This window comes from Tiliqua scincoides, chromosome 1, assembly GCF_035046505.1.
Source record: "Tiliqua scincoides isolate rTilSci1 chromosome 1, rTilSci1.hap2, whole genome shotgun sequence".
Lineage (NCBI taxonomy): Eukaryota > Metazoa > Chordata > Lepidosauria > Squamata > Scincidae > Tiliqua > Tiliqua scincoides.
In genome coordinates this window covers 11,414,314-11,440,453 of record NC_089821.1, presented here as the reverse complement: position 1 = coordinate 11,440,453, position 26,140 = coordinate 11,414,314, and the positions used below count along the sequence as shown (strand labels likewise).

The 26,140-nt window shown below is 43.3% G+C and overlaps 1 protein-coding gene across 1 annotated transcript in view; it reads right to left on the bottom strand.

Annotated features, from left to right (window-relative positions):
- Positions 1-26,140, bottom strand: part of RYR3 (ryanodine receptor 3) — a 296,319-nt gene that overhangs the window by 258,666 nt on the left and 11,513 nt on the right. The window contains exon 3 of the mRNA XM_066612315.1: positions 11,182-11,289. Coding sequence (XP_066468412.1) covers positions 11,182-11,289 — 108 coding nt within the window. The remainder of the gene's footprint in view (positions 1-11,181; positions 11,290-26,140) is intronic.

The window sequence follows — 26,140 nt, the reverse complement described above, 5'->3', positions numbered from 1 at the left end:
CTGCCAGTTTCTCCCATCATCTCAAGCGGCACCTAATGAACTGGAGTCCCGCAGAGAATGAAAACATTGCAGCACATGACATCAAGCACGGAGAAGCTCAAAGTATTATACAGATGAGACAGAAGGAGGCACACACAGCTGTTGTGTTCAGTGGCCGTCATGCATCTGCCACGCCTAGTTCCTGACTCAGAGATGTGGGGGGGGAGATGCACAAGCTCCTCCTTCACAGTAAAAAGCGACAGAACAAGCGTGCAAATCACTTGTGCATACAGTTATCACTGCTTTCTGCAACACACAATATACTCCCTTGTGGGACTGTCTGTGTCAGTCAGGGACTCAAGAGGAAAAGTAAGAGGCATGGTTTTGTCCCTCCCTTATCTCTACACAACCTTGGGCAGACCTGTGGTGGCCTTACTGGATCACTACAGGTCTGCCAGAGGGTTCTGAGAGCAAAGTACTTGCCAGGAGGCACTTGCCCTCCAGCAGTGCCTATGAAAGCACCCAATAAGCTTCCTCAAGACATTCAGTTCATAATATCTTATCAAGTTCATATCAATCTAAACACTCAGGCTGCATCATCTTACAGGAAAATCAGGTTCTGAAATCAGCACATAAGTTGAAAATGACATACAGCCAAAGCCAGCATTACATTTTAAAAAGTACTGTTTCTTAAAAAAACTAATATCACACTATGAGAGACAGAAACTGAGACAATTGAGGGAACAGGAGTTTCATGATCCCATTTCATGCTCATTCCAGGGCATATACTCAGTGAGTGTGTGTATATATCAACAGTGAGTATATATATATATACTCAGTGAGCAGAATAGCAGGCAGAATTGCCCACACTATTTATGGTAATTCTCTCTCTCTCTCTCTCTCTCTCTCTCTCTCTCTGCTGAACACATATACTGTACTTGAATTTGTGCAAATAAAATGCATGTGTGATGCAACCTGACTGTACTCTGTCTCCAGTTGAGGAAAGTTCTCAAGTACCAGAGTAAAGAAAATTTCAAGTGATGGGCAGCCCAATCCTGAGCTGCCTGGCACACGGGGTTGCCGTGGCACTAAAAATGGCCGCCATGGCATCCTAAGCATGCCTGGCAGACGTCACCAACTCCTGGGGGAAAGGAAGGAGCCCTACAATGGGGCTACTCGATTCTGTGGTGACTCTTTAGCTGGCACAGAATCAAGGAGCCCTGTGTTGGGCCGTGCACCCCCACAAAGGGCTCTGGATCTGGTGAAGCTGAGCTCCACCAGTCCTGCTCCCCTCCTGCTGGCAGTGACCTGGCACATGAGGCTCAGGATTGGGCCCTCAAACTGGTAATTCCACAATTATGTTCTGAACCTCTAAGGTTGCAATCCTAAATACTGTCCCCCTGAACTCAGCTGTTTTTGAATAAACATGCTGTGGATCATACTGAACAGGAAGCATTGACAGAGATCGCGTAATCTGAGCAATGACTCTCCAAGGCTGAACCTCAGAACCCATTTCCAGGATTTCTCCAAGCACCAACAACACACCACAGAAATTAAGCACACACTTAAATGGACTGCCATTCCCCCACTCCACAAGCACAGCTCTATTCATGTTTGGTCAACTGGACCAGAGACTGGCTGTGGGCCAGACAGAAGCTTGCCACAGGGCTGGGGTTTGGAGACTTCTGAGTTAGAATATTAAAGTATTAAAATAAAACACTGCAGCAGGAAATGGCCCTGAGAACAAATTGTGGGCATACTGCTGTTTGTTTGCTTTTTTAATTTGAAATTTCAGACCCACTTATGCTACCAACTGCCTCCTTGGAGGTTTAGGTTTTTAAGCAATAGCTTATTTCCCAGTGGATTGCAAAGATAAAATTAACACAGTGTGATAACTTACTATTGCACAAAAACCTGAGGCTGATGACTCTGCTGACCTACAGAGCATTTCAAACTATGTATGGGATATATGAGAAGAAAACCCAGCAAACGCAAATAATTACTTTTTTTTTTTAATCTTGAGGGAACAATCACCAAAATATGTTCTAATCACAGAACTGTAGAGCCAAAAGGTTAATGTTTCGTGTCGCATGTCAGCCCCAGTACAGTGGGCCATATCAATCACATTATAGTGTGTCTAAACTACCGAAAGCCACAGACTACCAGTTGCTTATTTAATAATGTTGACTACATTGAACCTTTACTTGCAATAAAGTGGCAGAACAGGGCTTACTAAGGAATATCCACGTAGCCATGGGATGAGAGGCGATGGGAGAGGAGTGTAGGCTATGGAGTCTGCAACATCTCACTGCTAAACGAAGTTGTCTTCGAAGGGGAAGTTTGCTAATTGGCTGAACTACAGAAAAGATTTAGGTTGTAGTACTATACAACCTTTCCTGGGAATAAGCCCTGTAAAACACACTAGTGTTTACTTACTTACTTTTGACTTACTTTTTTACTGGGACTTACTGTTTACTTATTTACTGTTTACTTACTTACTGGGACTTACTTTTGAGTAGACCCAGCCTTATGCTGCAAGTCCAGGAACTTTTAACAAGTCAAACATTTTTTATTAACGACTTCAAACACAGATTATTTAGAAAGATGAGAGAGAGAGAGAGAGAGAGAGAGAGAGAGAGTTCAGCAAAGGCCAATACTTTATGGCTGACCATTAGTCTGAAGCGTACGGCCACAATAAAAGCCACACAGAACAACTGATATGCAGAATGAATACACTGCGAACACATTGACAAGTTAAAAGCCTAGTAAAGCATCACAAGTAGAAATGGAATTGGTTTCATGCAGGGGCTTCAGGATCAGATGAATGAATGAAGACGTACCCATTCGGTGAGATCTCTAGGCTAGCAAAGTAGAAAACAAAACGGTCAACGGACATTTATTCTCACACATGATGTGCGTGCGTGTGTGTGTGTGTAACAAACAGTGACAAAAAACATAAACTAAACCCAAATTTAGGCAAATGCATATATATTAACTAGATGAGTAAGCATACTGACAGTCTTTGAAATAAGCAACAATAAAGGGCATATTCCGCTAGGAGTTTATCCTGCTCAAGGATCCCCCCCCCCTCCGCCCCAGCTGAATGAGAGCTGGACAAAAGGTGTGTGTGTTGTTATGGTAGAGGGGCTTGCCCAGGTAGATTGTCCCCACTGTACATAACTTTCCTTGCCTTCCAATACAGATACAAGAAGCCAAGTAGAATGCAGCTTGCTAAATATAAAATTGAGCCGTAGAGAACAGTAAACTACTACCATAGTACTGCAGCAGCTTTATATAATCACATTTATGAGACCAAAGAAAGTGGTCAGCATGTAAGTTAGCTGCTTTGCTTTCACCATGAAAACCCATCGGGATCTTTTAGCTGGCACATTTACCAATCTTTTTGAACAGCTTGTCCTTACCAAGATGATCCTCCAGTGAATTCTCTATTATTTTTATTTGTTAGTTTTTTGCTTATCAGCAGTACAAAACCAGCTATTAATCAACAGTCTCCAACTGGCCTTTTGTTTGACAATTAATTTTACCAGTTTGGTATGCTAATCAAGGCCGCTATTTACAATCATAAGAACAGATGTTCATAAACAAGCACATCTTTCAGGCCCTGAAAGTCCAATTGTCAGTCCCAATATATTTGCGCAAAGCAGCACTTCTGTACTGCTTCACACACAAGGATTTGCCTATTCACAACAGCCAAACAGATGGTCAGTTTTTACAGAGCTGGGACACATGTGTATGGGTGAGCGGGGCGTGGGGGTGGTTTTAGTTCTCCCAAACAACCTGGGGTTAGCAGAACAAAACAGGAGCAGCAGATGACAAAAGAGGATACTGTTAGTACCCAAAGGGTAAAGAAAACAAAATAATAGCTACCTTATGCTTAAATGATAAAAGAGTAGGTGCCAAGCAAATGTTACTGTGGAGTCTGTTCCACAATCAGGATATCCCCACGAGAGGCCATGTTCTCAGTTGCCATCGACCTAGTGCCAAAACTAAGGGCATAATCCTATCCTGCACTAGAACAGGCAAGCCAAGAGGCTTGCGCTGTATCCAGCGCAGGATTGTGGCCATTAGCGACTCAGCCAGAGGCAAGGGGAAACTTTTCCCCTTGTCCCTTGTTAAGGGCCACTGGCCCCTATGGGTCTTCTTGGACTTGTACCACCTCTTGAGGAGAGCAGAGTGGCATGGAGCCGCTCCATTCTCCCTCCCTCCATTCTCTCCACCATAACTGCTGGATCCCAGCCCCACCTCCCGCTCCCCACTTGCCCACCCCCTGCCTTCCCCCCACCCAGGAACACCTCCCTTTCGCCTCCTCCCTGCCTACCTTTTGTCCTTGTGTTGGCCCCGCCGGGCTGACACAAGAGTCGAAGAGGCACCTCTGGATTGCGCCCTAAGTGTACTAGAAACAGGGTCTGAGATTATGATCTAAGTGAGCAGGCAGGCTCATATGGGAACTTGCACACAATGTCATGCATGAAGAGGTGTAGATATTCCATTCTGAGAACAGCATATTCCATGCTGCTACAGAGAACATGTAATGCACATCCTTCCCCACCACTCATGTCAGAATGCTGAAAGCTTCTGTTAGTTTTACAACAATTTATTATTAAAAAGATTTTTTTCTTTTACAAAAATGAATATGTTACAAAATAAGCATGTCGTAACCTGAATAAATTGAGTGGCTCCAGGACGGTTTCATTCGTGACCCAAAATGACTCTAAATATGCTATGCCATTTTACAGCTTATGTTAGTGGTGGAAGCGCATGTATGTAAGCAACATAAGCCTTCAGAGCAATGCCACTCTCAGCCCACAGCTCAGAGCCTACTCAAATGTTATCTGAAGTGGAGAAAACAGACCCACAAGGGAGTAGGGCATATGTTCCTGTTATTTCTGCTGTAACAAGTAAGGTAGAAATATACAGAACTCATCTATGGCAACTCAGCAGGGCAGTTAGGAAACTGCACACTCGATACTAGCACCTACTCTCACTTTTTTCCAAAAGCAGACAAGAAAGCAAGTTCGTTGCTTACTGAAAACTGGAATAGCGAAGCTCTTACTTCCCAGTCTGTGCTAAGAATAATCAGATATAGGAGGAGGTACCCAGGTAACTCTGGTTTCTTCTGCAACTGCATAACAAGAGAAGTTCAGCTACTGCAGTTTTTCCTGTAACAAAATAACTGCAATAGGAAACTCCACAGCTGCTTAACCTTTCCCTGTCATGTGCCAATTAAAGAAATATGAGCTCACACTAGTCAGAAATTGGCAACTTGTGTGCCTGCCAAAGTTGTCCAAGACATCAAACAAAAGAGATAATGTCCAATCAGTGCATAAGTTTTGTGGAAAATGTACTGTCTTCCAAGATTTCATAATAATGTTAAATAATGTTATTTCCAGCCCAATCCTGAGCTGCCCAGCACCCAGAGGAGCAACGGTGCAAAAAATGGCTGCCGCTGCATCCAGTGGACACCGAGTAGCTGCTGGTGGCTCCTCGGGGGAAGGCCCAAGCCCCACAATGGGGCTACTTGATTCTGCACCAGTTATTTAGCCGGCGCAGAGTTAAGTGGCCCTGTGTCGGACTGGAGGTCCCAACAGGGGGTCTGGATCTGGTGGAGCGGAACTCTGACAGTCCCACCCCGACTCTCCCCACTCCCTCCCCCCACCCTGCCTTCTCCCACCCTCCCACCGCCCCAGAACCTGCCCCCTCCCCGCCCCCAATCACTACTCTGCTGCCTGGAGCAAGGAATAAGCTCCAGGAGACGGGCGCCTTGCGGTGAGCTTTGTGCCAAGCCGGCGGTGTTGTCTGTGTGTGCGGAAGGGTTCCAGCGAGGACACAAAGCACTTTCATTTCCAAGATGTTTAAATACTGCCTCTTTTATCTTTTTTTTTTTTTTTTTAAGAAAAGCCAGGTAAAAAATTTTTAAATAAATAAACTCTAAATTGTAAGGCTTATATTTTACTTCCATTCAGAGTGTTGCTCATCATGGGGTACTAACATTGAGGAGAAGCGGGACAGCACATGCCCCTGCGCCACCACACCTGAATTTCTCTCCCACTGCTCCCATGTAGCAAATGAGGGGGCACGCGCCTGCCCCCCATTCCCTTTACTTACAAAGACTGGGCCATACAGCTTTCCTGCTCCATGCCTCTTCTGTTGGAAATGAATGGGAGAAGGAGACTCTGAGAACCTTGCTGGGCTGTTTGAGAATGGGGTGTATGTGTGTGTGTGTCTATCTCATCCCTACTTTTCTCCCCCTGAAGTGACCCAAAGCTGCCTGTTTGGGCCTGTATCCTGTTCATAGTTCCTATGAGGGTGGATGGGAGATAAAGAATAAAGAATTAAAATATGACACTTGTATTGATGTAGGTTATGTATCTCTGATGTAATCACACCTTTTTGAGTGTTCCAAGCACTGCACCATTCCAAACCACAAACCATTTGGACAAAATTGCATGTTTTTCCTATAGCCATTTATCATCATAAGTACCTAGCATTCAACCCAAATAAGCTCTTATGTTTAAAAATACAATCAGTTCTCATTATATGCAAATTTGTTTTTTTGCGAGGGGCAGAATTGCTACCTTCTCTCATTATCTGTGCCTCTGTTATCATTATCTGCTATGCAAAGACCTTCTGGAGGCTGGAGGGACCTTCAGAATGGCACCTGTGACCAGGGCAAACCCCATTAAAATGGCTGGTGGAAGCTTCTGCCAATCATTTTAAAGGGGTCTGCGCTTGATTATGAAGGTCCCTGCAGCCATTATGGAGGTCCCTGCAGCCATTATGGAGGTCCCTGCAGCCCCTGGAAGGTCTCTGAAGCATTCAGATATATTTTGGCAATTCCTGCTGCATTCTGCTGGCTTCCTGAGGGTCTCTCCTGAATTCTTCCAATGGCAGGGAAGGTATCCCTTCCTCTCCTAGGATACCCCATGTACCTAACCAAACTGGTTAGGATCAATGGTTCCTTATCTGCAAATTCACAATCTGCTAGGGTGCACATGCCTGATCTTGTCTGATCTTGGAAGCTAAGCAGAGTCAGGCCTGGTTAGTACTTGGGTGGGAGACCGCTGGGGAATACCGGGTGCTGTAGGCTTATACCATAGTTTTCGAGACTGAAGGTTGCCAACCAACCATAGTGGATAATGAGAACTGACTGTAATTGTCTCTGGGCATTTCACCCAGACGGTCTAGTTGTTATTTTATATACTGTCCCTGGCTAATGCAGGGACAATATATGCAGTAAATGCAGTACTTTTAAGTTACAGTTCAAATAACGAGGAAAATTCTGAAAGTATGTTTAAATAATTATAAGTCCAGAGAAGCATGAAAATTCCTAATCAAACAAGGGATTTTTTTTTTTAAATCATGAAGCAAGTTTGTCATAATCTATAATTTATTCAAAAAGAAAATTACTGCCAGCATTTATATTTATGTGCTCTATTTTCTACTTCTGAAGACTATTTTCTAATGCAGATTTTATCCATCACAATTTCACTTTTGCCTAGTATTGATTTTGACAGGTGCCTTCTAGATGCCCCGTAAGGGGAGAACTGCAGGGACATTTTGCTACAGGAAAGCCTATTTGCATAATTACAGCTTCTTTCCATGTAGCCAAAATAGTTAGAATTTCTTTATGCTCTGTTTACAGGAATGCATCAAAATGTATTCTGTAATTAAATTATATAAATAAAATAGGGGAATACCAAATAGCTCCTGTAGAGGAGAAAAAAAAAAAACAGCTGTATGAGTAATAATAGATCTGCTTATTAGTCTGTTAGGATCACTCATCAGACACTACAGATAAAAATGAAGAAGCTCATTTAATGTTTTAATCTGTTCTGGCTTTACAGATAAAGGACTTCACCCCATAATTTTCACCAACTTTCAGTCCCTGTGGGTACACATAAAATTTTATCCCAGGATGGATGCCAACTGTCAGATTGTTACAAGCAGACTGCAGCAGTCTTTGGAACAATCTCTTCCCTGTAGAGCAGGGGTCTCCAAACTTTTTGGCCAGAGGGCCGCATCAAATATCTGGCATGGTGTTGAGGGCCAGGGAAAAAATTTATATATAAAATTTAAATAAAAAATTAGAGATGAAACTTAGATGAGTGAATAAATGAATGAATGGGCTCATTCATTTGACCTCTCTGGCCCTCAGAACACCCTCCAGACACAATCAGAGCACAGCTCTGGTCCTGTTCAGTTGGGTGGGCCAGAGGCTTTCAGGGAACAGGAGCCTGGCTGTGGACTGGATAGAAGCTTGCTGTGGGCTGCATCTGGCCCCTGGGCCGGGGTTTGGAGACCCCTGATATAGAGGTTAGTTGTTTGGGATCTATTTGGGATCCTATATACTCTGATCTATACACACACTGGGGCTCAAATTAAGGGACAAAGAACTGGGTACAGACTGGGATATGCCCATTCAGTACAATGGCAGGAACAGCTCAGTGCACATACGTACTTTCACTGTACATGGAGAGCTCTTGCCAATATTTATTTTATTTTATTTATTTCAGTATTTATATACCGCTTTGTTGTATGGACAGCATTTAAGGTAGTTTACAAAGGCAGGTTAGTCTAAACCACCATTTTACAATGGGTTTTTTACAAATATATTATGTGAATCACAGAATACTCAGTCACCAGCTGTAGCCTTCACAGTGTAGCTATCTGCTCTAGCTGTGTGCCATCAAGCTTCAGTTGGTAATAGTAAATCAAGCCTGCACAGGTCCTCAAGGTCATTCTCCGTTCTTCCCTTCTCACACAATTCCATACTTCACTCAATGCGCTAATCAGCACAACAGTAACCCCCTTCTGCCACAACAGGCACTGCAGCTTGTCACAGCCTGGCATTCCGCCTCCCATCCACAAACACAACCACAGATTCTCCTGCTTAGCTCTTCAGATGGTACCAACAGCTCAACAATCAGTGAATTGGGAAGCAAGAGCTTTTATTTGTGGTCGTTCCTCTGGTTTATCTGGCAAGAGTACATTCAGATTGTGAGTTGCATTCAACGCACTATCCAGAGCATGTTTCAAATCCTTGTGGTTGAAGTCATATATCTTTAAAAAGTATATGCAGGAGCTTCTAGAAAAGGGTCCAGGAATACCAGATATATGGGAGATGTTTCTATTAGTCTTAACTTGTTCATTCTTCCATCTGCCCTTCCCAGCCTCTTGCCTTTATTGACACCTTCTGCCTAGTATTATTCCAAGGATTTATTCTTCTTTTGCCCTATTTTGTAAGCACAGCAACACCTCCAACAGCACGGGGATAAGTTTCCTAAAAGTCAAGCACTGCATAGCTATAGGAGACATTGGTTGCAATCCTAACCACACTTTCCTAAGTCCCATAGAACAGAATAGGACTTACTTCTGAGTAGACCTGGCTAGGATTGTGCCCATCACTGAAAATGAGGCAGGAAACTGGCGTTGATTCAAAATGTACTTCTCTCATTCGCTGCAAAAGCTGTCAATCACACCCAGGATGAAGCAAAACTGAGTGATAACACTACATCTAGCCTGAGTGACAGTGTCTTGGTACTGCTGATACTGAATTAATTTTTGTATACAGAATTGAATGAATATTTATTAGTCAACCAGTTGAGAAATGTTTGTTTGTTGTTTGTGATTTCATAGACTGCATTCGGTTTGTAGCAAATTTGGCTTTCTAGCCTACTTGCTTTAAAGTTAATTTGCTTTAAAGATAATTTACTTGCTTTAAAGTTAACTCCAGTATACAAATGAAAAAGAAAAAACTATACGTTTCTTACATACATTTTTAATTGTGCCTCTAACAAATCCCTGTGCTAAGAAAAATGTTTTGTATATATGAAAGATAAAATACAGAGAATGCAGCTCAAAGAAAATTATTCACTCCTGGGTACTATTCAAAGAAACAGGATTTAAGTGCTTAACTGGGAGACTGCCATGCCTAACCTTCTCTGACTTTCCCCAGCAGATACTTAAAAGACAACAGTTGAAAGAGTTTAAGAATATAGTTTTGTCAGCTGATGTACTGGTAGAGAAGTTCACAGAATGGGGCACCTAAAGACACCATTGGCCCCCATCCTCCATGACCCTGCAGCAGTGATGGAGCCTGCATCAACCATTCCTTGAGTAAACCCACGAATGGGAGGAAGGCTCCTTGCCAGTGCTCCTGGATATAGTTTTATGCCCAAAGGTGCAGAACCGACAGAAAGCGTCAGCTTGCTCATTACAATGAAATGAACAGGACCTCTTCATATGCACAGCCTATAGTTTGGAAGCTGCTTCCCCATGATGGGATCTCCTGCTATAGGGGTGCATGTGTGATTAACATGACTGCATGTGCAGGACTGATTACATGGGTCTTTTCCATCTGATTACTGTGTTGTTCAGCTTTCTGGGAAGATGCCAATTGTATAGGGAGGATCCATGTAATCAGTTTCACTGACATGGATGCATTATATACACAGGTGTAGTCCTAAACCAGGAGGCTCCCAGCATGGGTGCAGGCTTACCATACAATTATTTCAGTGGGGTTGAACAATAACTAACATTTCTCTAAAATGCATCCTCCATACCAACGCCATAACATTAATTTACTGGTCTTGACAACTTCTTTAAACGCTCACCAATTAGATTTGAGAAACTGTACTGTTAAGAAAGACAGAGGAAAAAACCATAACAGAACAATATCTTGCCAGAGATCACCTCTCATCTTAGGGTAAAGCATTGAACAAAAGGATTTTACTCACCTATTCTGCTTCAGTGATTTCTAATAGAAAAGTAATGCCACCCTGCACTTGACCTAAATTCAAAGCAACTTGACTCTCAAACACCTTGGGTTGGCAAATTCTAGCAGAATCTCAAAGGATGCTCACTTTAATCTCTCAGCAGCCATTTCTGTTCTAGTAGTACAGTAATTGGTCTCGGAAGAAGTGAGGGTGGTACTTATTTATTTAGTGTTCTGAAGCTGCCTGGTAAATTAAACGCACCTGGCACTTCATCAGAAATTCTGATATTTAGAAAATCTAAGGAAGTAACAAATCCTACAATATAAAAAAAAAAATGAAAAGTACGAACTCCATTCTGAAAAGGCTCTGTTTTGAAAGGCTTCTAGATCAAGGCAGGGAAGTGAGAAGTGGTTTAATCTAGGGTGACTAGCATCCCAGAATCCTAAAAGGAAAATTATTTACTTACCCCTTCACTCGAATTGTCTCCCGTATTGGCAAGCATTTCCTGAAGGGCTCTGACGGATAAAGATTGCTCCAGTACAAAGTTACAGATGCAAAGGTCAGGAGGGACATACTGTAAAAATAAAACAAGCAGCAAAGATCAGTAGTATCTGACTTAATGGACCCTGGCCCACAAAAGCTGGTGCCACAATATATTTGTTAGTCTTTAGGGAGCCTCGGGACTCTGTTTGCAGTAAGAGACTTACAGCCCAATCCTATCCACACTTTCCTGGGAGTAAGCCCCATTGACTCTGATGAGATTTACTTCTGAGTAGACATGCATAGGATTGTGCTGTTGGGGCCCAATCCTTCCAATTATCCAGTGCTGGTGCATCTGTGCCAATGGGGCATGCAGTGCATCCTGTGGTGTGGAGGTAGTCACAGAGGCCTTCTCAAGGTAAGGGAATGTTTGTTTCCATTATCTTGGAGCTACATTGCAGTTGCATCAGTGCTGGAAAGTTGGATAGGATTGGGCACTTACATATTTATCTCTCAAAAATATTACTGTGTAAGACTAACAACCAAGGCAAACAAGATGCACAACACAATCATAGCATTTGAAAGGATCCACGTGGTTATCTAGCCCAACCCCCTGTCTCTAGCAGGAAATTCTCCTAGAGCATCTCCAGCAGGTGCTGACAAACCTCTGCTTGAAGATCCCCAGTGAGGGAGAATCCATCACCTCTCCTGGCAACCTGTTTCACTGCTGAATTGCCTTTAGCATCACAATTTCTTCCTGATGTCCAACCAGAATCTTCTCCCTTACAGTTTGTTTGTGCTCATTGGATCTAGTTCTACTCAGAGACAGCTGAGAACAAATTTGTTCCTTCTTCCATACGACAGCCCTTCGGGTATTTGAAGAGCGCTATCAATCCCCTTACAACCTTAGAACATAAGAACAGCCCCACTGGATCAGGCCATAGGCCCATCTAGTCCAGCTTCCTGTATCTCACAGTGGCCCAACAAATGCCCCAAGGAGCACACCAGATAACAAGAGACCTGCATCCTGGTGCCCTCCCTTGCATTGGCATTCTGACATAGCCCATTTCTAAAATCAGGAGGTTGCGCATACATATCACGGCTTGTAACCCGTAATGGATATTTCCTCCAGAAACTTGTCCAGTCCCCTTTTAAAGGCATCCAGGCCAGATGCCATCACCACATCCTGTAGCAAGGAGTTCCACAGACCAACCACACGCTGAGTAAAGAAATATTTTCTTTTGCCTGTTCTAACTCTCCCAACACTCAATTTGAGTGGATGTCCCCTGGTTCTGGTGTTATGTGAGAGTGTAAAGAGCATCTCCCTATCCACTCTGTCCATCCCCTGCATAATTTTGTATGTCTCAATCATGTCCCCCCTCAGGCGTCTCTTTTCTAGGCTGAAGAGGCCCAAATGCCATAGCCTTTCCTCATAAGGAAGGTGCCCCAGCCCCGTAATCATCTTAGTTGCTCTCTTTTGCACCTTTTCCATTTCCACTATGTCTTTTTTGACCAGAACTGGACACAATACTCCAGGTGTGGCCTTACCATAGATTTGTACAATGGCATTATAATATTAGCCATTTTGTTCTCAATACCTTTTCTAATGATCCCAAGCATAGAATTGGCCTTCTTTACTGCCACCGCACATTGGGTTGACACTTTCATCGACCTGTCCGCCACCACCCCAAGATCTCTCTCCTGATCTGTCACACACAGCTCAGAACCCATTAGCCTATATGTGAAGTTTTGAGTTTTTGCCCCAATGTGCATGACTTTACACTTACTTACTTTGAAACGCATCTGCCATTTTGCTGCCCATTCTGCCAGTTTAGAGAGATTCTTCTGGAGCTCCTCACAATCATGTCTGGTCTTCACCACTCGGAAAAGTTTGGTGTCATCTGCAAACTTAGCCACCTCACTGCTCACCCCAGGTCATTTATGAAGAGGTTGAAAAGCACCGGTCCCAGGACTGATCCTTGAGGCACACCGCTTTTCACTTCTCTCCATTGTGAAAATTGCCCATTGAGACCCACTCTCTGTTTCCTGGTCTTCAGTCAGGTCTCAGTCCATGAGAGGACCTGCCCTCTAATTCCCTGACTATGGAGTTTTTACAGTAGCCTTTGGTGAGGGACCATGTCAAACGCCTTCTGAAAGTCCAGATATATAATGTCCATGGGTTTTCCCGCATCCACACGCCTGTTGACCTTTTCAAAGAATTCTAAAAGGTTTGTGAGGCAAGACTTACCCTTACAGAAGCCATGCTGATTCTCCCTCAGCAAGGCCTGTTCATCTATTTTTAGACAATAGAATCTTGTGTTTTGAGATTCAATCTTTGATGAGCCATTCCGCCATCTTACTTGGTATAGATGTTGGGCTGACCGGCCTATAGTTTCCCAGGTCCCCCCTTTTTCCCTTTTTAAAGATCAGTATGATATTTGCTATCTTCCAATCCTCTGGCACCGTGGCTGTTTTGAGGGACAAGTTGCATATTTTAGTCAAGCGATCAGTAACTTCATTCTTTAATTCCTTAATAACTCTTGGGTGAATGTCATCCGGGCCCAGTGACTTACTGATCTTTAATTTATCAAAGAGGTCTGAAACATCTTCTCTTTTAACCTCTATCTGACTTAATTCCTTGGTCAAGAGGGGCCATTCAGCAGCGGTATCTGCCCGAGGTCTTCTGCCGTGAAGGCAGATGCAAAGAACTCATTTAATTTTTCTGCCATCTCTAAGTCTTTTATCTCCCCTTTCCCTCCCTCACCATCCAGTGGGCCAACCACTTCACCAGCGGGTTTCCTGCTTCTAACATATTTGAAGAAGCTTTTATTATTCCCCCTTAATATTGCTGGCCATGCATTCCTCATAGTCTCGCTTGGCCTACCGTATCACCTTCTTAAATTTCTTTTGCCACAGTTTATGTTCCTTTTTATTCTCTTTATTATGGCAAGACTTCCACTGATGGAAGGAAGCTTCCTTGCCCTTTACGGCTTCTCTAACTTGGCTGGTTAGCCATGCGGGCACCCTCCTGGACTTAGTGGAGCCCTTCTTCCTTTGCGGTATACACTTCCGCTGGGCCTCTATTACTGTTGCTTTAAGCAGCCTCCATGCACTCTGGAGACATTGGACTCTTTTTCCCTTCCCTTTCAACCTCCTTCTAACCAGCCTCCTCATTTGAGGGAAGTTCGCTTGTCAAGGGATTTTGTGAGAGATTTACCCGGTATTCTTCTCCCGACGTGCATGTCGAAACGGATCACAGCATGATCACTGTTCCCCAACGGCTCCATAACATTGATATCTCTAACCTGGTCCTGTGTACCGCACAATATTAAATCCAGAGTCACCTGTTCTCTGGTGGGCTCCATGACTAGCTGCTTTAAGGCACAGTCATTTAGCATGTCATGGAATCCGGTCTCCTTTTCATGACCAGAACACAAATTGACCCAGTCTATATGAGGATAATTGAAGTCCCCCATGATTACAACCCTGTCCCTCCTTGTCACCTCCCTGATCTGTTTCCTCATTTCAAGGTCCCCTTCCGGTTTCTGGTCTGGAGGACACTAGTATGCCCCCAGTATTACATCACTCCTGAGGCCTGGTAATTTAACCCACAGAGATTCTATGGTGGAGTCGGACCCGCTTTCAATCTCTACTTTGCTGGATTCTATCCTTTCCTTAACGTAAATGGCCACCCCATGCCCAACACGCCCCTCCCTGTCCCTCCTGTAGAGTTTATAGCCCGGGATTGCGGTATCCCACTGATTCTCCGCATTCCACCAGGTTTCCGTTATGCCCACTATGTCAATGTTTTCCCTTGTCACCAGACATTCCAGTTCTCCCATCTTTGCTCGGAGACTTCGGGCATTTGCATAAAAGCATTTGTACATGGAGTGCCCCAGGATGTGCTGCTTATTAGGTCCTTTGTCCCTGCATCCTCTCACTGTGCCAAACTGTCTATCACATCCCATCATGCTACCATTCCCAATTTCTTCTCCTACTCTGCCTTTTCTACAGGCTAAAAATACCAAGTTCTCTCAACCTTTCCTTGTAGGGCTTGTTCTCCAGCCCTCTGACCATCTTCATTGCTCTTCTCTGTACCTGTTCCAGTTTGGATGTATCTTTCCTAAAGCGAGGTGCCCAGGACACAATTGTCCAGGTGAGGTCTGACCAACATGGAGTAAAGCAGAACCACTATTTCTTATGACTTGGAAGCTATGATCCTATTAATGCATGCAACACATAATTTATACCTCAGTGCAGGTGGTGTCCCTGTATCCAAGAGGGATCCATTCCCAGACACACACACACACACCCCGCAGATACTGAAAATGGTGGACACTGGATAACAAAATCCAGGATTTTCTGAGCCCACCTGAGCTCTGAACATGACCAGAGCCTTGCTCCATTTGCATCCAGAGCCAAGTGCATCCACCCATGGCCTCTGTGAGCTTCAGAATGTCTCCTAGAGGCAAAAAAGTCACTTCCAGTTTTTGATCAAAACCATGGGCAGATGCACACAGCCTCTGCGGACTTTGGAAAGCCCTCCAGAAGCTACCAGTCACCTTCAGAGGGCTCAGGCTGGGCCATGTCTGGCTCAGCACGGGTCCAAAGGACCCGCGTTGAGCCAGATCCACAAATGGGAAATCCGCTGATAAATAGGTTCTATCTGTATATACGCATACATACCTCACTAATACCTCCCAAAGTTTTTGTGTTGTTCACATACAGCAAAATATAAATGCTTGCTTCAACCTTGTGTACCACTGATACATTTGATTTTGATTTTGAGTGATATACTGTAACTTGCCCCATGGCCTGAGGAATGGGAATCTGAATGGCCCAAGGCCTCAGTTCCCTCCATGCATATTAAGGTTGCAATCCTATAACACTTTCCTGGGAGTCCCATTGAACACAATGGAACTAACCATCAAATCCAGTGCAAATCCTCACACAGTGATGCAGTGGGACCAGTACAGGCTGCACTTCATCCTGCACGGGAATTTCAGCTGCTGGAGGTCTCCTCAAGGTAAGGGGACATTTGTCCCCTTGCCCCAGGGTAAGCCCCAGCAACTGCAATGGGGCAACTTGGACCTGCACTCGCTCAATTGCTGGCACAAGTCTGCATTGTCCCATGTCAGCAGATCAAGCTCAGGAAGTGGGACAGGTGCCCCTCCCATGCCCAATTCTCCCACCCTGTGTTCAGTGCTCCTGCTGGCAGTGTGCGTGGGCCAGTACAGGCCTTTACTCCAGGGTTGGCCACTGCTACACCTTGCAAAGCGCGTTACTGCATTTTTGCGATGGCAAGCACCAGTGCAGCATGAGCCACGCCAGCACACATGCTGCTAAGGATTGGGCCATGACTTCTGAATAAGCATACATGCGATGGTGCAGCAAGTTTACTTTTGAGTAAGCCCTAGTGAACTCAAAGAGAGTGATGTCTGAGAAAGGTTTCAAATAATTCTACAATGGGTAGCATTTCCATTGCAAGCCCTCTGTGAGCACAAATGCTCCACTCATTTCTTGGCATGCAGGGTATTTTTAATTTAATCTCATGGGGGAGGGCAGCATAGAAAAACTACCCACCATGCAATTAAGCTAAAAAACCCCAGCATGACAGGAAGCAAACAGAGCAGAGTTGGTAATAGTACACTTGCGGTACAAATGCATGAAGAGCAGCTGGTGGACAAAATACCATCCAAACCAGCCCAGTGATAAACTGATATCTATCTTCAGCTTATCAAGGCCAGAAGAATTCACATGCTTATTCCTTAGCACTGCACATTCAGTTCTATTTCACAGATTTGCCAGTAAAACTATTCCTGGATAGTCCACTTGATATTATAGTTGGGGAAATCACATGATTGCATGGTTCCTCCTGGAAACAAAATTCTAAAAGAAAAGGCAAAATTTAACAGGATCTTATTTTAAAACATTTCCTTTTTTCTGAAGATTTTTTTTTTCTGAAACAGAATCGCTATTATACTAAAAAAGTTTATGAAATGCCAGAGTCCCACGTAATGCACTAGGAACATTGAGACATTCGATGACACTGACGACTTAGTAACGGACTTGTATTTTGGGGATTGCTGCCATTTCACATAATAATATATAAAAAACACATTTGTGCTTGTAATATAATAGTCTGTCACTGTTCATTATTGCTCTGCTACTGAACAACAGAAACCTATGTTGAATATTCTGTGCATGCACATAGCCATACTCTCTGGTCGAATTAAGAGTGTCACCATCTTTGACGTCAACAACACCAAACAGAATAAAAATTCCCTTTCCTCTCCAGTTTCATTTAGTGGGAGACTGGGTTTTATAAACCCATTTTTACTCTGTGAAGGTTATGTTCCTAAAGTTGATCTTTGATTTAAAATGTATCAAAGCATCATAATCTTACAAAAGCTACTTCAGTGTATGTTTCCTAATTGTCAGTATAAGACAAGCAGAGGACAAAAGCTCTGAGCAACATGTCCCTGTTTTTCAAATCCATAGCCAAGAGATTTTCTAGACTAATTGGGTGACATAATAGGAAAGGAAAAATTCCCTGTGGCTAATTTGATTATAATGTCTATAACTCTAACATTCACGATTTTTTTCATTAGGGCTATGCACATCCAAGGACTTTTCAACCTGAGCACAACACAATGAGTTCTTATTGCTAGTGATGTTCACCGTACCTTTCCCCATTTCCGTACCTTATGTTGTTACTGAAAACTCACATGAATTCCGGTCAGGTGAGGAAATGTCCCCCTCTCCCAATTAGGGTTGCCAACTCTGACCAAAAAGGTCCTATTAAAATCTTCAAGACCACTTCATTAGTGACCTGGAGATGGGTGCTGATTCCAGTAGACTCCAGATCAGGGATCTCCAGATCCCGGCCCATGGGATGGATCTGGCACACGGCCAGATCTATCCCGTGTGAACGGCATTTACCATTCCACTGGAGAACCACTGTTCCATGCCACCGATCTCCCTGAAACTGCACCCAGGCTAGCCACTTCTGGCTTACGTCACCCCAGTAGCCATTGTGCCTGGACTTCTGGGAAGATGCAGTCGGCTGGGATACAGTTTTGGGGAAATAGCTGGTGCGGAACAGCGGCTCCTTGGTGTAACGGTAAGTGCTATTTGTGCTGGTGCAGCCTTTCCCGGTGCACAGCTGTCTCCAGTTTGGGAGACTTGGCAACCTTACTCTGAATACAGGGGAGGCCCTGATGTGGTAGCAATTTCATTTGAAAAAAATAAAATACACTTATCACAATGCGTGTATTGACTTTCAGAACAGTAAGGAAATAAATAGGGAGCCATGGAGTAGAAGGGCAAACTCAAAAAGTAGAAAGAAAATGTTAAAGCCGAGTCAAAGGATGTGTCTATGCTTTTTTTAAAAAAAAAAACCAAAACATTTTTGATAGCATAGAAAATCTACCATCTGGTCACCTTTATAATAATGACTATAAAGACTGTCATGATAAAGTAGCATCTATGCTCCATTGGAATCATTGCTAACAATATAATTTACTTTCACACTGAAATTCCCGGGATCATAAACCTGATAAAATCACAGAGAACAATGAGGCAAAGTTCCTTTGGGACTCCAGGTTACAGATAGATAACATCTAGAAAACAATACACCAGATAAGACAGTAGTTGACAAAAGGAAAAATCAGGTTTGGCTCATTGGTATTGCAATCCCAGGTGACAGTAGAATTGAAGACAGAGAACATGAGAAGATCACAAGAGATCAAGACCTGTGAGTAGAACTTGGATGCCCCCAGGAGAAGGAGGATAATATTGTGCTAAATGTCACTGGAGCCCTTGGAGCTGTGCCTTGACATCTGAAGAACACCTCAACATTCTTGGCCTTGAGCAAATCATACCAGCTCAGCTCCAGAAAACATTGCTTGAAACAGCAAGAATCCTATGAAGTTATCTCTTGGTTAGATCCTGAATTGCAGATTACAACGAGCCCAGCATAGGCTGCGATGAATAATATTTCCTTTTACATTTTCCTTCATTTACTTATATCTTCATTCCTTCCTTTACTCCTGCATTTAGATTTCTATTTCCTTCACTATACAGTGGTGCCTCGCATAACGAAATTAATCCATTCCGTGAGTCCTTTCGTTATGCGAGTTTTTCGTTTTGCGAAGCGCGTTTTCCCATAGGAATGCACTGAAATTTAATTAATGCGTTCCTATGGGCAAGAAAAGTCAGAACAAAGTCAAATTTGGTTTACAAAGTGTTTATTAAGTGCTCTTTAAAGGCATACATACTGTACAGAGGATTTCAAAAACGGGGAGGATGCTGAGTGGGGAGCTTGAAGGCTGTAATCCTGTGCACACTTTCCTGGGAGTAAGCACAATGGGACTTACTTCTGAGGCGACATGCACAGGACTGTGCTCTAAGCTGGGAAGGACAGAACAGCTGCACTCAATTGCTTGCTTTTGCCGTGATCATGGGGGGAAATGTGAAGGAAATGGGGCAGTGAGAGGGTGAATGAGCGATGGGGGGATGCTGAGTGGGGAGTTTGAAGGCTGTAATCCTGTGCAAACTTTCCTGGGAGAAAGCACAATGGGACTTACTTACATAAAGATCCTCCCCTTACTAGGGTGGACGGGATCATAAACTGACATGAAGATCCGCCCCTTACTAGGGTGAACGGGATCATAAACTGACATGAAGATCCGCCCCTTACTAGGATGAACAGGATCATAAACTGACATGAAGATCCGCCCCTTACTAGGGTGAACGGGATCATAAACTGACATGAAGATCCTCCCCTTACTAGGGTGAACGGGATCATAAACTGACATGAAGATCCACCCCTTACTAGGGTGAACAGGATCATAAACTGACATGAAGATCCTCCCCTTACTAGGGTGAACGGGATCATAAACTGACATGAAGATCCCCCCCTTAAGTCAAATCAAAACAAAACAAAAAAAAATTCGTCTTGCGAAGCACGGGTCATAAAAATTCGTTGTGCGAGTTACCAAACTTCGCAAAACGCTTTCGTTCTGCGAGTTTTTCGCTGCGCGGGGCATTCGTTATGTGAGGTACCACTGTATATGTGTCTCGGAGAATCCTGAGCCTGTATTAGCCAATGTTTTTCTATTTTGGTACCAAAGTTTACCAAATTCTCACCTAACAAGTTTTTTAAAATGAAGTAAGGATTACGTATACAGGCATGCTCCCATAGTCCTCTGGGGCTTCCCCAGGCCTCCATTTTTAATAAGGCATTAAAAATGTTACTTCCAGTTTTATGGAAAAAAACAGAAGTGACATTTTTTCATCTCTAAGGGCTCAGTCTGACATCTGTGGCCTCTGCTAGTCTCAGAGGACCCTCCGGAGGCAAGGGGAGTGGGTAACAGATAACTGAATCCATGGATATGGGATCCGCAAATATGGGGGCCCCTGTATTACTAATGGCATACAGAGAGTCACACAGAAAAGGTTCAGTTTCTAAGTAAATATCCAAATCCATGCTTGAGTCAAAAGTTGCAAGAAGCAAATCGTTCACTTTACATTTACCTCTTTTCACGTCATGCCTGCAGTCTCAACAGCTGGCTTATGTGAAATTTCTGCCAAGTGCAAGGGTACGGTAGTTCTCACGACATGTTTGAATTGCTAGTTCTGAATAATATGAATATCATCTCTGGTGAAACTTTCACACACTTTTGCATGCAAAAAAAACCGAGCTGCTTTTATAACGATCCCAAAATGCCTTTAAAATTATCAGCGGCTCAGAACTCAGCTTTGAAAAGTTTTGGACACAATAAATTAGTGTGAATCAAATGCAAATCTGTCTATTTAGGCACTCTAGTAAGCAAAGAAAATGAGACAGTAAGTGGATAATATTAATTAGCCACTCAGGGTCCATAAAAACTGCACATACTGTTGGGAAGCAACTTCCAAATAATTCTTCCCTTTCCAATGTTATTGTTGCTTTGGAGAGCAGCCATTGATGGTCTTACCCATGTCTACATTGTGCTAAGGATTGAACCTCTCATTTCACAACTCCAGAAAAGCTGATCTCATTTCTTTACCAGCTGCAGTCTGCAAAGGTCACCACTTTTCCTGGAAGGTATAATAAAGAGCTCTGAAGACCGGAAAACAAAGTGCAGCCTGCCCAGAGATGTGGAGGAAGCTATTAAACTGATTACAGTATTCTAACTTTTAAAGTAATCAGCTTTTTACGTCTGTAACGTATCTTCAGTTCATGTAACAATGATGACCCCTTCCTAAAAATCTTTGATGCTACTGAGCAGAGATTTGAACCTGGTTCTTCCAGGCCTAAGTTCAACTCCAAAACCACTACATCAAACCACTACACCATCCTGGCTCTTATGATGACTTTGGGCAATGCCTATTTAAAGACTTTTTTGCAATGTCTTCTTATGTACATTTATTTTTCTATTCTTTTTCTCTCTCGCTTATTTCTTTTTTTCCCCCTTTTCCTTTATAGATTTTTTTTACAACTAATACTGTGCTTTATGATTTCGGTATTGTATAATGTTATTCATAGAGGTAGGATGGTACAAAACTGTGGAAAACAAACAAACAAACAAACAAAGGAGTAGAAAAAAGGTAAAACAGTTGCTATGATGCTTTAACTATTTTCTCCCATTCCCTGCTTATTGTGTAAATTTGTTGCTACTGCTTTCCATCAGTTTGAGCTCAAGATTCCTTCTCCCTCCAACTGCTGCCCCTATCATGGAACCAATCAGCTGGGTGTATGCATCACAAACTTCAGTTAAAGCTCCCTAGATCAGCGGTTCCCAAACGTTTTAGCATCAGGACACTCTTTTTTAGACGACACTCTATCAGGACCCAGCTAGGTTTACCTGACTTTTAAAAAAGGAGATCTAGACAGAAATAATATTTTTATTTATTTATTTATAATAATCAGAAAGAGAGGATCATCAGACATTTATCTCCCTATATTTACACATGCTTGCAAACTGCAGGAGCTGAGCTCTTCGCAGGGTAATTAGCAGCTACATTATCTGATTTTTTTTTACAGCCTCAGGACTTGAAGCAATCAGTTATTTGATCTTTCCATCACCCTTTGTCCACCACCAAAGTCAGGTTGCATCCCACCAGTGGATCCTGACCCACAGCTTGGGAACCACTATGCTAGGCAAGTGTGTTATAGGTACTTGTGTATAGGCATGTACAAGTATCCCCTGTTCAACCATGATCTGTCATGAATCTCTCAAGTTCTTCCATGAGCAAATGCATTTGCAATATAAATACTGCCCAGGCTAGGATATGAAACCTTGCCTACATCCTCCAAAACAATGTTGGCTTCTGAAGTCCACAGGATTCTCAAAAATGGTATGATTTATTTTTTCACTTAAAATACTGGGAGAGCATTTAAAATTGTTTTTTTTTTTTAATCTTTGCAAGCATTTAACTTACCATCATCTCACACTTTGCTCAGCTGTTCATGATCCATGGACCCAGAAACATGCTTTTTTACTCCCAATGTTCAGTGGGTTGTGCACCCATCTAGAATGTGCTGGTTATTTTATGTAAGCATGATCTTTTTTGCTTAAGCCTGTGCCTGCAGTTTGTTGCAACTTTTGGCAGATTTCCTGGGCAGAACTCTGGTATTTATTTATAACCTGCTATGCTAGCAGGTTATAAATCACCCAATATAACAAACATCAGCCTCCAATTTGCCTCCAAAGCCCATTCCTGCCACCCTTCCCCCAGTACAAGAATAATGGTTGCTGTTCACAAGAAAAACTACTCAGGCTCAACCCACCCAGCTAAGGCTACTTACAAGACCACTCTTGGTAAATTTCACAGCATTGCCTATCACAGAATGGTTTGCAGACACCATTGGTCATGTTTGTTAAGTTGTGTCAGCTACTGGTGAGGGATCAGGACAGAGCTCCCTGTACCTTTAACAGTTCTATAGAAGGGGGAATCTTAACAGGTGCAACCAAATAGTGTGACATGATAAGGTGCAGCCAGTGGCATAGCTAGAGGGGGTGCAAAGCACCAAGTTTTGCAGGGAGCTTCACTATGGCATGGAAGCAGCTCCACCCCCTCCCCTTCCATTCCAGGCAGGGAGAGCAAAATGGAGGTGAGGTGAGTATCTACTTAAGAGAAGAGGACAATACAGTTTGAAGTCATGGAGAATGCTTGACTTTAAGCATATTGCCCCCTCCTTGTGCTGCTTTCTTGAAATGTTCTTTCTTAACGTAATATTCTAAAGCCCTTGCTTTCTAATTAAAAACTTTTTTATCCTTCCATAAGTAGTTATACTTCCTCTTACATACACCAAAAAAAGCCTTTTCATCTTTGAAAATGACAGAGACCGTTTATATCTAGGGCAGATATAAACTGCCTAGTTCAGTGGTTCTCACACTTTTAGCACCGGGACCCACTTTTTAGAATGAGAATCTGTCAAGACCCACCAGAAGTGATGTCATGATCAGAAGTGACATCAGCAAGCAGGAAAATTTTTAACAATCCTAGGCTGCAATCCTACCCACACTTACCCTGGAGTAAGTCCCATTTACTATCATTATTAAAAGCATATAGAGATTAGCCCGTTAAAAGTACAGATCTGTAACATTTCCCGAATGTAGTCACATGCCATGGTAGCATCAAGTCTAATATATTGAAAATAAAATATTGAAATGAATGGGGAATTGGCTTGCGACCTACCTAGTGGGTCCCGACCCACAGTTTGAGAAACACTGGCCTAGTTTAACCATCCAGAGCTTGGAATCCACATACTGCAAATATAATCAGAAGTTGCAACCAGGAAGTTGCCACTTAAAGGCAACTTAAATCAACATTTTTTAAACAAAATGTTATCATGCCACAGTAGGGTGACAGTGGTCGGTGAAAATAATAATTCAATAGCACTAGCAGTGGACATAGCACTTTACAGAGTACCATAAATGAAAAATAGGACACTACCCTGAGGAGCGTTCAACTAAGATGGATAGGAAGGGAGGAAAGAATAAAAAGGATTGTGCTATCAGTTGACAATTTCCAGACACTGTTAAGACTAACATAATTAAGAATTATTAATTGATAAATTATTATACATTATTAATTAAAAGTTTAAAATAATTTAAAATACTGCATTCATCATGTTTATAGCACTTTTTGGTTGTACAAAGTGCGTGAAGCATCTATTATCTGTATCCAGCGTAAGATAGGGCTGCAAAGTGGCTCAGCCAAAGGTAAGGGGAAACTCTTACCCCCAGGTAAACCACTGCAGCCCCTATGGGTCTCGTCAGACTTGCGCCATCTCAGGAGGTGACGCAAGTCTGACGAGAGCAGAGCAGCTTGAAGCCACTCCGCACTGGTCAGGGAACAGGGTTGGGGTCCAGCATAACTGCCGGGTCCCAGTCCCCCCTCCCACTCCCTGCCCGCCCGCCCCAGGGCTGTCCACCCCCTGCCCTCCCCTGCCCCAGAATGCCTCCCTCCCCCCTCCCCGCTCACCCCAGAGTCTTCTGTTGGTCGAGCTTGGCTGACGCAAGGCTCAGTGCCTCCATCGGCGCAGAGGCTTAAGTCAGCCTCTGCAAACCCGCATGCCTCCACACACTGGCCTAGCCAATTCACAAGGGATTTGCACCGGCCCAAGGGGTACCGCAGGATTGCGCCCTTAGAAGCACAAGTGGAAGAAAATTCTTGCAGAGAACCTCTTTGCTTCTCCCTCCTACAGCAGCCCCCAATGCACTTGAAAAGCATCTCTTGAAAATGAAGCATCTCACAAAAGGTTCCTCCACCTGATCACATGGAATTTCCCCTCCCCCAAAGTCCTCTGCATCCTATCCCATCCTTCAAGGACCTCTGAACCCCTTAGGGCACAATCCTAACCAACTTTCCAGCACTGGCCTAGCTGTGCCAGTGGGGCATGTGCTACATCCTGCAGTTGGGGGGCAGTCATGGAGGGCTCCTCAAGGTGAGGCAATGTTTGTTCCCTTATCACGGAGTTGCATTGCCCTGATGTCATTGCCGGAAAGTTGGTTAGGATTGCGGCTTTAGAAAGGTTTGGGGGGTCATAGGGAACTTCTGTGGGAACGGAGGAGACAAGGAAGTTATTTAATGGAAACTTTCACTTCTTAGGATCCAACCTGTATCTGGAATTTTACGCTCTGTTAATCTAATGAACTTTAAGAACAAAACAGCAACTGTATTTTGCAGGTTCACAAAATGGGGCAATAAACATTGCAAAGTACTACAAATGCAGAGAAATAGTTCCTAAAACCACCTGGGAAATTTATTCAGGTTGTGAACAAACAGATGAGGAGACACTGTGAAGATAGTGCATTTGGTAGATTAATTAATTACACGCTATATCTACGTAACATGCAGAAGGACAATAATTGCAGCTTTAAAAAAACAGCCAGATCCAACCACACACCTTGAGTTGCTGTTGCTTTTATGCAAACAAGTTCAAGATACAGGTCCAGCCTATTTATACATGGATTTTTAACACATGGATTTGACTCAACACAAACGGCCCCTGCAATTGAGAAGGAATGTGCTGATCCCTGGAGAAGGGGAAAAATGCACCCCTTTAAAATGAGTTTAAAAAACTGAACAGTCCTTTAACAATAGCCTCCTTAATGAGAGAGGGGGGGCAGCTGGCTGACAATCCATCAGTTCTTCTCCATTTAGTTATTTGATTTTTCTCTGTAAACTGCTTTGTGAATGTTCAGTTGAAAAGCGGTATATAAATACTGTTAATTAAATTAAATTAATTCTCTCTCCAGCAGACCCCTCCCTTCCCCCTGAGCACGTGAAAGAAAGGTGATCACTTTGCATTGGTGAAGGGAGGGGCTGAGTGAAGCGCCTTTGTAAGCTCTTGGAGGAGGAATGATTGATGGATTGTCTTCTTAATGACTCTCATCTTACATCACAAAGGTCATCAAGGCTGTTTTTAAATCACAGAGTAAAGAAACTTT